Source organism: Harpia harpyja, chromosome 4 (assembly GCF_026419915.1).
Source record: "Harpia harpyja isolate bHarHar1 chromosome 4, bHarHar1 primary haplotype, whole genome shotgun sequence".
Taxonomy (NCBI): Eukaryota; Metazoa; Chordata; class Aves; order Accipitriformes; family Accipitridae; genus Harpia; species Harpia harpyja.
The window spans coordinates 11975821-11989025 of record NC_068943.1 but is presented as its reverse complement, the minus strand read 5'-3'; the positions used below and the strand labels follow the sequence as shown (position 1 = coordinate 11989025).

General features: G+C 36.2%; 1 protein-coding gene across 1 annotated transcript; it reads right to left on the bottom strand.

The window, feature by feature from the left end:
* Window positions 1-2681: 2681 nt before the first annotated feature.
* On the bottom strand, window positions 2682-12821 carry SLITRK6 (SLIT and NTRK like family member 6). The gene is made up of 2 exons (XM_052785892.1): window positions 12295-12821; window positions 2682-9012 (listed from the first exon to the last, which is right to left on the bottom strand). The coding sequence occupies exon 2, from the start codon at window positions 8995-8997 to the stop codon at window positions 6472-6474; it is 2526 nt and encodes an 841-aa protein (XP_052641852.1). The 5' UTR covers window positions 8998-9012; window positions 12295-12821; the 3' UTR covers window positions 2682-6471.
* Between the last annotated feature and the right edge of the window lie 384 nt (window positions 12822-13205).

Sequence of the window (13205 nt, the reverse complement as noted above, 5' to 3'; positions counted from 1 at the left end):
TGAAAAGAGCAATCTAAATCTTTAACTGTTGCTCAAAAACTCTTCCTCTATATATGTGACCTTAGAGGTTTTTCACCGTCCTCCAAGTGCCCAAAGATCCAGGGTGTCTGGATGCGCAAAAATTAGCCCGAATTGGCAGCCTGGAATCTTGTGTCTTATCAAGTTTCCTAAAGATTTGAGAGGATCTTTGGGGTCTGATCTAGCAGATATATTCAAAAGATATGTGACACACAGGATCTTTTAAAAAACTGCAGTTGCAACAACCTTCCACTTACAAAAGAACATGATTGCATAGACTACTAGTTCGGCCAATCCCTTCTGTTAAGAATGTCATGCATTTAATTGTTTTAAGTCTGAACTTTTTAGATAATTACATCTCATATGAGCTGTGTGAACATACTGCACCACAGGGAAGGGAATGCGTAATATTCTACTCCCCCAAAAGTGCATATAACAAAGATACAAAAGAATTCATCTTGTTTGGTCTCCTTGCCCAGGAAATGTGTGGTTTTTTGAACAACACACTACACAGTTTCAGCAGGGAAAGATGGGGGGAGTAGCATATTATATTTGACAGTATTTTTTTTTAATATGTCTTAGTATGGAACCATTTAATATGTTTTTAACCCAAATATGTGTCATTATGGAAATGTTATGTTGGCTTTGAATTTTAAAAAATGCAAAAATGCTGAGATGTCTCTTAATTTAAAGCTAAAAATAATAATAACTTTTATGAGCTAACAAAATCAATTTTATAGTTTATTTTAAAGTGCAAGTTTATGCTAACATTCCATAGGATTTCTGCATATATAAAAGGTTTCAGGCTTCTTTCTGTTTGAACAATTAATTATCTACTCTTCTGTAGTTTATTTGGTAATTAATTACAACTGGAAGAATTTAAAAAAATCTTAACTTGTAAAACAATTTATCTCAAATTGAAATAATCTGGATGAATTTATCTACAAAGGCAAACAGCTGAAGTCACAATAAATAACACTTCTCCTTGAAATATGAAACCAAATTGTTTCTTCTTTTCTGTATTCCATCATTCCACTGTATGAGCTAAAAGTAATAGCAGGAGTAGAAGTAGTCCTTCCAGTAGTAATAGGAGCAACATACTGTGAATATTTTGAAGTTAATGTCTTAAAACACAAAACTTTGGTAAATGTTTTATGAAATGTGCTATGCACATGTGTTTGCGCTCCATCTTGGTGAAGCTGAATAAATAGAAAAAAAGTTCTTCATCACATCTTGCTTTCATAGAGCTGAACAGCATCTGGCATTTTACTTTCTTCCTCAAGGTTAGCTGCTTTCCATTAGACTGTGGCTTTTAAGAATTTGTTCTGTTGTGTCAAAAAGCCAAAGCTGACTGTTAGGGGATGTGCAGGAAAGAAAACACCATGCTATATCTTTTCAGTATGGCAATTAACTTCCTCGTATTGGTTCCAGCTACAGTTCACTTCTGTTTCAAGGAACAAAAGGATTTGATACCAACTCCTTGAACAAGATATCATAAACTTCAGACAATCAAAAAGGGACAGGTCTTTTGACTTATAATACAAGACCAGTAATAGATCCATCTTCCCTGTCTCAAATCCAGCAGGGTGCACCAAACATAAGTCCCACAGGAACTGACCACTGAAAGCAATGCACACACTGCAAAACCTCTCCAAGGAGTAGGTTTCAATTGCAACAGTAGATTATACTGTCAGAGGGCTGTCTATGGCTGAGCAGGAAATTCAGTAATGGAAGTGAAGGTATTCTGTGTTGGGGAGCACAAGAGAAAAGAAATGTGCCAGTCTTAAGAAAGTTTCTCAGCTGGTCTTTTGAATTAAGATAAGTGCTTGATTGGCTTTTTTCCCTCATGATGATTTCAGTGCATCTACGTGAAACTTGCAGATTGTGTTGGTGTGGCTGATAAAGTATATTGCTGTAGACAATGGCATTCTCAGAATGATAATCCAGAATCCCTTCTGATGATGACTTTGAGATTCAGTCTCCATTTTTCCCTTGCCACTATTACTTTATCCTGTGAAATAATGTTTTATTTATGGTAAATACCCTTTTTTATTAACACACCAGATATGGATCTTTATAGGATGGTTTGCCATCCCAGCCAAACTTATTTTTTCAGTTTAGCATACTGTACAATTAGTAATCTCTATGTAGGTAAGTAAGTAAGTGGCACATTGTAAACATCCTCTGTCTGGGGTCTTACTGGGGACTTCTTTGCCATGCAAAGAGGGGCCAAAACCTGATCCTCAGATTCTAGTCAGAGAAACAAGGACTGCAGGTGAAAAAGCATTGGATTCGAATCTGGTGACACATCACTGACAAAAAGTATGAATTCATTTTCAGTCTGGAATTAGGTTACAGAAAGGTTGATCTGTCATTCTAATGAAGAAGAATGTGTTAAAATATTGGACCATTTCTGAATAGGCAAATACCCCAATTTATGTGTAATTTTACAGGTTTTGTTGGAAGAGGTTTTTGGGATGGGGGTTTGTTATTTTTCTGTTCAGAAACTTGGAGAGGCCTCACTGCAGGTAACATATTCAAGTATCAGTATTAAGAGTCTGCATGAAAAATACCTGTAGCAGGAAGAAAAAGAAAGAGAGATACATTTGGCTTTTATGAAGTTGAAAGGAGAAAACCAGTCTAAAACAAAAAAGTGCAATAAATTGCTTTAGTATCTGTTTATTTAGGGAAGAGGTCTATAGTGTTATTTAATATATTTTCTTCACTCAAATGTGAAGGGAAAAATGGTAGCGTTGGTTACCTTGAGGTACCCTAACAGCAATAACATAGCTGCCATGTACACCAGTGTGCTTGACGAAGCACTGTTCTCGCACTCAATTAAACTACCGTGCTGACAGGAGAAAAACGGATCCACTTTGTTGCAGACTGTCAAATATACTTTGCCTTCCAACCTCCATTATTCTAGCTAAGTGAAATGTATCAAACCACTCTAACTGTGCCTGTCACTGAGCGAAAAAAAAAAAAAAAAGAAAAAAGAGAATATGGTTTTAACAAAATAAATTCTCACTATCCCTCCCAACTTTCTGCAAACACCAATAAGATTAAGTGCATATTTCTAATTGTAATAATGAAAAAGTTCCAAGGAACTTTTAGAAAAAGATATTGCATCCTTCTTTCTTTGTACATGATGACTTCCTTATGTCATTATTTTATTTTTATCAGCAGATATTGATATTCTTCAGCTGAAGAATAAACATATAAGGCCAAATTCTTATCCCTTTTTGTTATGGCAATAAAAAGTTTCCTCATAGCTGGAAAATCACTGTCTGAGAATGTTACTAAGAGGTAAGGCTATGGGCAGACCCCCTCTCTCCTTGTCATACAAACTATCACTACATGGCATCCAGTAGGGACAGATGATAGGAAAGTGGATGACATGCCACATTCTAGTGATTCCAGGATACTGCGAAACCACTTGCAGCGTTACAGACTGCCACAGAGTACAGTTGCCCTTATATAATGAATGATGTGAATCTCCCTGCTGAGGGAAAGCTAAAAGCTAAAGCTCTCTTTAATTCTGCTGAGTAATGCTCTGATACAGCTGTATAACTGAGTTGCTTTGACATGAATTTAGCTCACTCTTCTTTCTGATGCTTTGAGACCGCAACGAAGAAGAATGTTTTGCCATACAGTTGTCCTTAACATTCTGCCAAGCAACTGTTAGCAGCTAAGCAAAGTGACATCTGTGCATGTGGCAATTGTCTGTAGTCTGAAGCTATTTCTCTTAAATCTAAGCCTGAGGGCCTGAATCATCATTTCCCTGCATCTTGCCAATTGCTGGGTATTATTTTTACACCCATTTTTTACTAATGGAAATAACTACTGAAATGAAAGACACTGAAATACTAAGCTCTATTACCAAGTACCATGTACATTTTTGTTCTGTTTCTTTTCTCTACATCGATTTGAGATGTCTGAGAATTCAAAAAAGAACAATAATAGCAGGTCTGATTCAATATTCAAAGCTTTCTACTGTCACTTCCATTGACTGAATTTGATTTTTCATTGAACCTTAATTATTTCAAATAATAAAGTTACTTAGATTTTTTTGTGTGTGAAACTAAATTGTTTACATGTAGACATCTAGTGTCATTTTGATGCTATAAGCCATCCCACTTGGGCTCCAGTTGCTCCTTCAGATCAGGGCATGGGTTTCCATACGTTCTATAGCATGTCCATGAAGCCCATTCGCATGTCCTGAATATGCAAGAACAGCTAAAATAATACTAGATACCTAAGTTAAGTTAATGTAAAGTTAATGTAGCTGCATTTTCGCTTTTGTCTCACCCTTACCTGCATAAGTAATACATAGCATTATCTTTACTTGTCTGGAATAAAACTAGCAATGAAAAAAATATGTCATCACCAGATTTCCTCTTCCTAATCCTCCTAGATACAGAGGTTTTCTGAACTAAATTATTCTCAGTCATAGAAAGAGGAAATAATACTTATTCTCTAATAACTGACATTTTGATTTTTGGAAGTCAACAAGTTTGACTTCCATAGCAAACTGATGACACTTCAAAAATATTAATAAGGAAGTTGATTTTTTAACAGAGACATGTGGTCAGATCCTCAAATTACAGAAATTAGTATAGCACCATCAAAGTCATTATCTCTATGCAAATTTGAAAGAACTGAGAATCTGACTTTCGTATGTAGTATAGGAAAATTTTCTGTCAGAAACGTATGTACAAAGAATACGAAAAGCTCACATTTGTATATACAAATAGGTGAGACATCAACAGTAAACTGAACTGAAGAATATATCCTTTTACTTTGAGTTTATCAAGACTTCAATGCTAAGTTTAGCATACATATGTAGACATGTAGTAATTAAGCTGATCTTTCACTCTGGAAATAGAAATAAGGAAAAAAACAAAGTTCATGCATAGTCAGTTTACAAAAGATTTTCTTTGAGGAAGATAAATGCAGGTCAGAATTTGTGTTTTGGCACCATGTCAGTCATGCACAGAAATTGAATGGCCTTACTGCATTCTGGACAAGATGCTTCTGTCCACATGACAAGAGTGAGAAGCATTGTGTTTAATTCCAAAACAGTTCTAAATTTGTGCATGCAGAATTTGTTGCCTTCTTTAAAAAGTTACCTTTAAGAAAAAAGACATTTAAAAAACTCTTTTTTTTCTTTTTCATTGTTAGAGAACAGTTCCTTGATTTGCTTGAAAGGCAGCCAGGAATAAGCTTTTTCTTTTCTCGTGAGTTGAAAAAAAATACAAAATTATACAGAATAAATAGTAAATATAAATCTAGCTAGAATTCATTGCAAAAATAAACCTGCAGTGTTCTACTTTTTTTACCTATTTTTCCCACAACACTTTATTTTCTTCTAATTTCAGAAAATATAACATATTTTTGTACAAACAGCTAAGTACTATTAATCTTCCTCGTGTGTGTGTGTGTTGTTGCGGTTATTCTGTCTGGGAGTTGCTTTTGGGTAGGGTGGTAAAGGACCTGTATTTGCACTTGGAAGTTCCTAGCCACAGCAAACTCGTTTCCTCCAAGAATATTTAAAGCCAGCACAGAAGTTATTTATATATATAGAGAGAGAGAAAGATAAAAAAAAATCAAACTTATTAAACACAGTAACATATTTACAGCTGATTCTCAGTAGCTTTTCAAATTGCCCAGGATTATGAGTTGAAACACCAGTGATGCACAATATTTTATAGCAGCAGCTCAAGAAAAGATTGTCCAAACTTAGGTAAAGCTATCAGATAGGGAAAGTAACAAAAGGCTTGTTTTTTTCTTCGTTGAAGATGTTGGGTAAAACATAGTTACATATTTTTCCTTCCACATACTGATACAGAATGCACATGATGAAGTTCCGTGTAAAATTCTTAAATATTTGCAGGCTCTGGGTGCATAAACAAAAATATTTTCTTTTTTTTTTTTTTTACTGACATTTAGTATGACAACATTTCAATTCCTTTAATATTTATTATAAGGGTATGTTAGGTGTAGTTGTAGACAACGGTCATGTATGCAGTGCATGTACTAACCTAACCAATACACTCTAACTTTATAACTACAAACACAGGTGGTTTTTTTTAAAAAGGAATCTAATTAAACTGAAGGAAAAAAGAAAGAGTAAAGGTAACAAATATTTTTTCCATCGGTTGGGTACAGAATGGAGAGTGCCATACACACCTTTTTAAAATGTTGAGGAATATTGCAATAGGCAATCTTCCGCCCACAGTTCAATCACACAAAGTTCATGTTTAACTTGGGGTGACACATATTGCCTGCACACAAACCCATGGCTTCCCACAGTGATCCCTGAGTTTTTTTTGCTAGGATTACTGCTGTGCTTAAGTTCTGACTGTTGACATGTTATAAGGCACTTTCATTTACAATGGTTCCAACTTAAAATAGAATTACAGAAATGCGGCCCCAGCCCAATGTATTATCACTTCATGTTTGCTGCTCCAGGACTTCCAGGTAGTCAGGCTCAGCATGTAAATTAGCTTTGAGTTCAAAATACTCATTTTTAGTTTGTTCTAGAAAAACCTTTCTTGGCCTGGAGTACATGAGTGTCTCCATTAGCTTCAGCTCCTCATGTGTTCCAGGATAATGAACTTCCATGTCAGGCTGGAGCTGGACAATATTTTTTCTTAGGTATTCCGTGATCCCTAGTTGCTGCAGTTCTCTCTCTTTTTCAAGAATGTTTCTATACAAGCAGCTAGCATCCTGAAAAGACAGAAATTCAGCAGATTGATCTGTAGCCTTATATTTGACATTTGAACCTGTAAGAGGTGAACTGTTCTCTCTTTCCAGGAGACTTCGGCGGAGATGTTTGGAATCGTTAGCTTCCTTCTCACTTCCCTCCTCCTGTTGTTCAGTATGCTTGGGGCTGAAGGATGGGCTGCGGTAGACCTGAACCAAGGGAGTAACCATACGTTGCTCATAGAGAGTTGCAGCTGGGCGCTCCGTTGTGTGGTGGTGTGTGGTCTTATGCCCATACATGCTGTACTGAAGGTGAACTGGGCTACTATCCCTCATTTGTTCATCCGCTTGTTTCTTTTTGCATCTTCGTCGCCGATGCAGAACAAGAACAACTATTCCTGCTGCACAAAATACAATAGTTATAAACACAATTAGAAGTCCTAATATTAGAACAGAAAGTGGGACGGCATCTGTAAGGGATCGCAGGATGGTGTCTGCGGTGTTGGTAGTAGTAGAAGAAGTTGTCACAACTACAAAACTGGCATGAGTTGGTAGGGCAGGGCTGTTTATTAAACCTGGACACAAGACTTCACTGTTCAGAGATTTCAATTCTTTTTTTGCTAGGTGTCCTGGAGATTTACAAAAAATATCACCCATCATTGTATTCTTACTCAGTTTTTGTATCCATTTTTGCAGCCCAACTGAATCACAGGTACAGTCCCAGGGGTTGTCTTCAAGTTCAATTTGTACCAGCATATCCAGTTCATCCAAGACATTGCTCACAGGCAAATGAGCAAATTGGTTTGTTTTCAGATTTAATCTGGCTAGTGGAACACCTGAAAAGATATGGGGTGGCAAAGTCTGCAGAAGGTTGTTATTTAAGTAGAGGACCTTAAGTTTTGGCATTGCATTAAATGTCCCTGGCAAAACTTCTTTGATAGCATTATATTCAAGGTACAAGTATTCAAGGTGCTGAAGGCCAAAGAATAGATTTTGACTTAACTTTGTAAGGTGATTGCCATTAAGATATAATTTCTGCAGTCTAGTCAGATTCATAAAGGATCCTTCCTCAAGGTTTTCAATGCGATTGTTCCCCAGGTGAAGCATTTCCAGGCTGGCGTAGTCCACAAGATCTGATTTCAGTAATGTCTGAATAATGTTTCCAGCTAGAATAAGCTTTTTAGGATTTGGAGGAGGGGGTCCTAAATCAGACAAGCTTTCAATATTTCGCTCCTGGCAGTGCATGAGAACTCCTGAGAGCATATGGCTGGTGCAGTGGCAGGGGACGGGACAATAGATTCCTGGAAACTGAGTAGTAGGCTTTGAAGTATGAAGCATTAAACTTGGTTCTTTAGTAGGAGCTTTCAGGATAGGAATCACCTTAGTTGATAGGTGACTAACACTAATAGAGGTCGTTACAACCAAGGGCAGTGACCCTGAAGGATCTTCAAGTTCATTGACAGGATGAGTGGGACAAAGTGATTCTTTTTTCAACCGGCTTAAGATGCTGCCTTTGATAACTGGAGGACTATTGCATACAACGTCACCTATTATTGACTGAGGAGGCATGTTTTCTAGCCATATCTTCAGCTGCAGCAAATCACAGTTACAGGCCCATTTATTGTCTTCCAGCTGAAGATCTAGTATTCTACCAATATGTTCCAAAAAGCCAACATAGGGCAGTGTCTGTAACTGGTTTCCGCGAAGATCTAAATGGGTCAATGGCACAAAACGAAATATGTTTGGAGGAAGATACTCAATGGCATTATCATTCAAAATAAGCACTTTAAGCCTGTTGAGCTTGCTAAAGGCACTTGCTTCAATCACTGTGATGAAATTGTTGTCTGCTTGAAGAAACTCCAAATTTTCCAATCCATTAAATGTATCTTCTTTAAGTGTTTCTAAAGAATTGTGATTGATATGAAGTTGCTTAAGAAGGCTGAGACCATTGAAAGCCCCAGGCTCAATATCTGCAATATTATTAAAACCAAGATGTAGAGAGATAGCATTCACAAGGCCAGCAAAATCATTCACGAGTAACATAGTCAGGCCATTGTTTAACAGATTAAGATGGAAAGGCCGTGATGGTGGGACATTTATTTCTGATACCATCTTGATGCCTTTTTCTTCGCAGTTTATAATCATGGTCTCATCCTTTTCTTCACAGAAACACAAACTCTGGCAAGATCCTCTCACTGAAGAAAAAGAAGGCTGTGACTGGAAAGGATCAGATGCAACCACAACTGAATATAGAATAAAAATCCAGAGCTTCATCTTGCCTAGCAGATTCTATAAAAGAAAAAAAGAAAAAAAAAGGAAAAAGGAAAAGTAATAGAGTCATGATTTCACAGGGTTGATTTTATTTGATTTTTTTTTTCTGGGGTGGGGGGAGCAATAACCATTCCTAGTACTTGTCATTGAGCTACCTCACCTTTCAAACAGTATTATATTGTGCAAAACATTTGAATGATTTTCTAAGCAGAGAAAAATAGATTTAGTTCGATGTATTGAATCAATAAACAGTCATAAGGGGAGTGCTTCAGTACTCTCACGCTGATACATGAAAGTAGGAGATAACCAAGACTGTGTTGTCTTTATTTATATACCATATAGAATGTTTTGGGAGTGGACAGCAGTAACAAGTTACTGCCCTGAGCAACTTTTATCAAGGCTAATATAATATTTCGGATCGTTGCTTTGTGTCACCATATAACACTGTAAATTTTAAAAGTACCTTGCTAAGCTCAACTTAATGGTGTCCAGCTGCTGAAGAAAAGAAATAAGATTTAGTTTGGTTCAACAATGTGTTGTGAGCAAAAGCCCATTCAGTCAGGATAAAAGGAATCTCTCCTTTGGTTCTGCATTATGTACGTAAATCAAAAGATATTTCCTCTGCAATCCTTGCACCCCCAAACTGAAAAGGAAGTAGACAAAGTAATTCTTTTTCTTTACTTAAATTTTAATGTACATGTTATAGTTTGTGGATATTTAGTGACAGTGGGAACACAGCACATAGTAGTGTAATGTTTGTATATAATATACATAAAATAATTGTGTATACAATTAAAATAGAAAAGAAGAGAGAACTGACAATGCAGTACATGTCAGAAGAAACAGGTAGGCAAGGGGCAAACTTTTTTTTTTAGATTAATTATTAGACTCCTTCCAATTATTATAATCATTAATTACCACAAAAATTCTGAAATGTACATTCAACTAACTGTGTTTTACGAGTTAAAAATGATCACCAGTATCATCCGTATGTTACGTAATTTAAATAATCATCTGTCAAGCTGATCTTGAGCTTTGAGATACCTGATAAATGCATCATTACAGTGCAACTATGGAGTCACAAGCAAAATTTACATGTTGAAATCAAGCATTTGTTATCATTGGTTTGAATTAATTTATGCTACACTCCATTTGAAGATTCTCTGTTTCTTTCTGTCAAGGCTGTCTAATTAGCAAGAACAATGGTAATATCTGATATATGAGATGGAGTGAAATCACTGTTTATAATCTTTAATTAAATATTTCCACATTTCCTAAAAGAAAAAAAAAGTCTTACAATGGAATGGATGATTTAAAACACAAGAACTTTTTTGGGGTGCGCTATTTGTTCTAGGACTGGACTAAGCACATTTCTTAAATAATCCATCTAATAAATGTCACTTGGTCTTTCAGAGTAAGCTAGTGAAACATGGAGTACAGAATGTCACTACACAATAACCAGCTGAAGTGTTAATTTCTGAAAGATTAGAACCTTTTACAAGAATCTCTTCAATTACATGCATGAACATTCTTACAGTGTGGTCATATGACTTGGTATCTCATCAATACATATTTTAATTATCTTGTACCTTTGTTACAAGCAACACCATTTCTCAAGGCTTCCTTTAAAATGGATTGCAAAGATTTATATATGCAAGCACTTAAGTGCTGTGGCATGAGTATTACACACACACTCACACAAACGCAACAGCAAATGTGTGCACAGAGAATTATGTTTTTCTCCATTAGTAGTTCCTGATAAGTGGGAGTAGATGTATGTGTTTAGAAGTAGTAAGTGCAATTCACAGTGTGAGAAAAAGTGTCCCTAAAAATATGACCTTTTATCTGTTTCAGTAGAACAAATAATTTTGTCTCATATAACATTCCTTGAACTCCAGCTGCCTATGTTTAATATGTATGTCTTTAAGTTTGTTTTCCCAAGAAGTATTGGATAAGACACAACATGTCAAGATGTTATTCTGAAGTGTGCAGAATAATTCTAGGATCATATTACGCTAGAGAGTTATTCTTGCTTTACATGCGTCAGTATCCTTTCCAGTGACCCAAGGTAAAAAATGCAGGCTCTAAACACAGATGCCAGTTTCAAACCTACTGTATGACTAATTAGACTTTATTTCTGCAGGAATTCCAGCTTCAATCTGCACCAAATTCAAACTGCACTTATAAAGTCCCTGAGCAAAATTAAATGGAAAAAAAAAAAAAATCTGAAGAGCATTTTGCATTCTAGTGCATACAGAGAAATTAGGTTATAAAAATGAAAGCCCTCCTCTCAGAGATAAAAGTAACAACATTTGTAACCAATTGGAAAACATTCCCATTTTAATCATCGTCATACTTCTGTGGGCAGCACTGCCAGAACTCTCACACACACATATACACATAACAAAAAATAATAGGAGAGTTGTATTCTGTTTTTTCCTTTTTCCAGGTTTTTTTTTTTGGTCTGAACACTCAGGAATATGTAATGAAGCTCTCGGTGGGCTACTATTGTAAGACAAAAACTGCTTTCAAGTAACAGATGATCAACATTTAACTGAAAGAATTCAGAATAAAGTAAAATTTAATTTAAAAGACTTGACAAAGCTGACCTTCTGTTTCATGTGGGGAGGTTTTTCAGCAAATTACGTAGTAACTTAAGTTTGTTCATTTTATCTGCTTTCATGTAAGTCACTACTAACTGCATACTCTAACTAAGCTTTTTGCAGGAGGAATTCTAAAAGACTAAAAACTGTCACAGTCCTTTCTACGAGGCAAAGTTGAATACTTCCAGAAGTAGTCACCTTATAGCAAAGGCATCACATGCTTGACAAGTAATAATCAATGTGTTTTTAAAACATTGAAATAACTTGTTTCATTGTACTTGGGGTTTTGGTTCGTTGGTTGTTTTAATTCAGCTATTTAAAAATGCATGTTGAAGAATTTCAAAGCCTCAAGCTAAGAATTGGTAATTTCTAAAAGCCTTCAGGATTGTTTATTAAATTCTGAAGGGAATCACAGTCAGATGATGCATTTAAGACCATTCTTGCACTTCAGGAAATAAAAGCAAACACCCATTCCTCCCCCCTCAAGGGATCTAAAATCAGTGTTTCCTTAATACACACATTCTAAACAGTTGGCAGTTGGAATAAATGTACCTGGCAGACTGTTTGAAATACAGTATAAACTGCCATCATGTAACATAAATGTTATACAAAGTCATGCAGAAAAATAAATTTAACTGGAACTGAGAAATTAATTCCTCATTTGCTAAGCTCATTAACTAACTGGAATCTTTCTTACCTGTACAGCAGTAACACTCCCTGAAACACTCAGTAATGCACAGTTGGAGCAGCTGTTTCAGTGCGATGTAATTTTTCCCTGTGAAAAATGCACACTTTCTTCTGAGTTTCACTTTGTTGCACGCTCTGGTAATACTACAGCTCCATAAAGTTAAAATCCTTGTTCAGAAGACAAAGTACAGAGTTCGACCGAAAAAATCTTCCAGGCAGCGTGCACATTAGACCATCCTGTAAGCAGTTGTCCTTTTTCCTCAATTAAAATTCACAGCATACTTCACAGCTATGCTGACATTTCTGCATATAGTTAACTGTTTGCAAGCATTTGGATGCAGTAAACAAACAAGATGCTCAGCAGAGCTTGACTTGATCACTTGGTTTGTCAGATTTTTAGATCCAAGCTGCTTCTGTGTTCTCTCTGCTCTTTCTAGTCTTTCTTGTTAGCTCAGTTTGTTATTAGTCAGATTGCCAGGGGCTGGGAGGTAGGCGTAAATAAAGAGACTTCTTGGCTTTTGACTCAGCCTTTAAGCCCTTCCCCACCAGAGAGCTTTAATCTGCCAATGTCATTTAATACAAGATACAGCTCCACCTTGAGACAGATCAGCTCCTCCTCCTCCTCCTGCAATTTCTCTCACCTCCTTTTTCCCTTATCTAAGTGAACCTCGGAAAGTTAAATTCAGCTAAATATCTTCTAGACTGCTTAAGGTCTGTTAATGGCTGATTTTGCAAAACAGTAAACATCCACTGCAGCTCTTGCAGTTTGTTCTCTTGGGCAGATCTTGCATTTAGTTTATATCTGCAAATGCTTGCTTTAGAAACCGAAAGCATTCCAGCCCCAATACACTACACAAAACACACCACAAGGGAAACCTTGTCCTCTGGAAAATATGTCTATCACAATGAAGTGCAGGATTA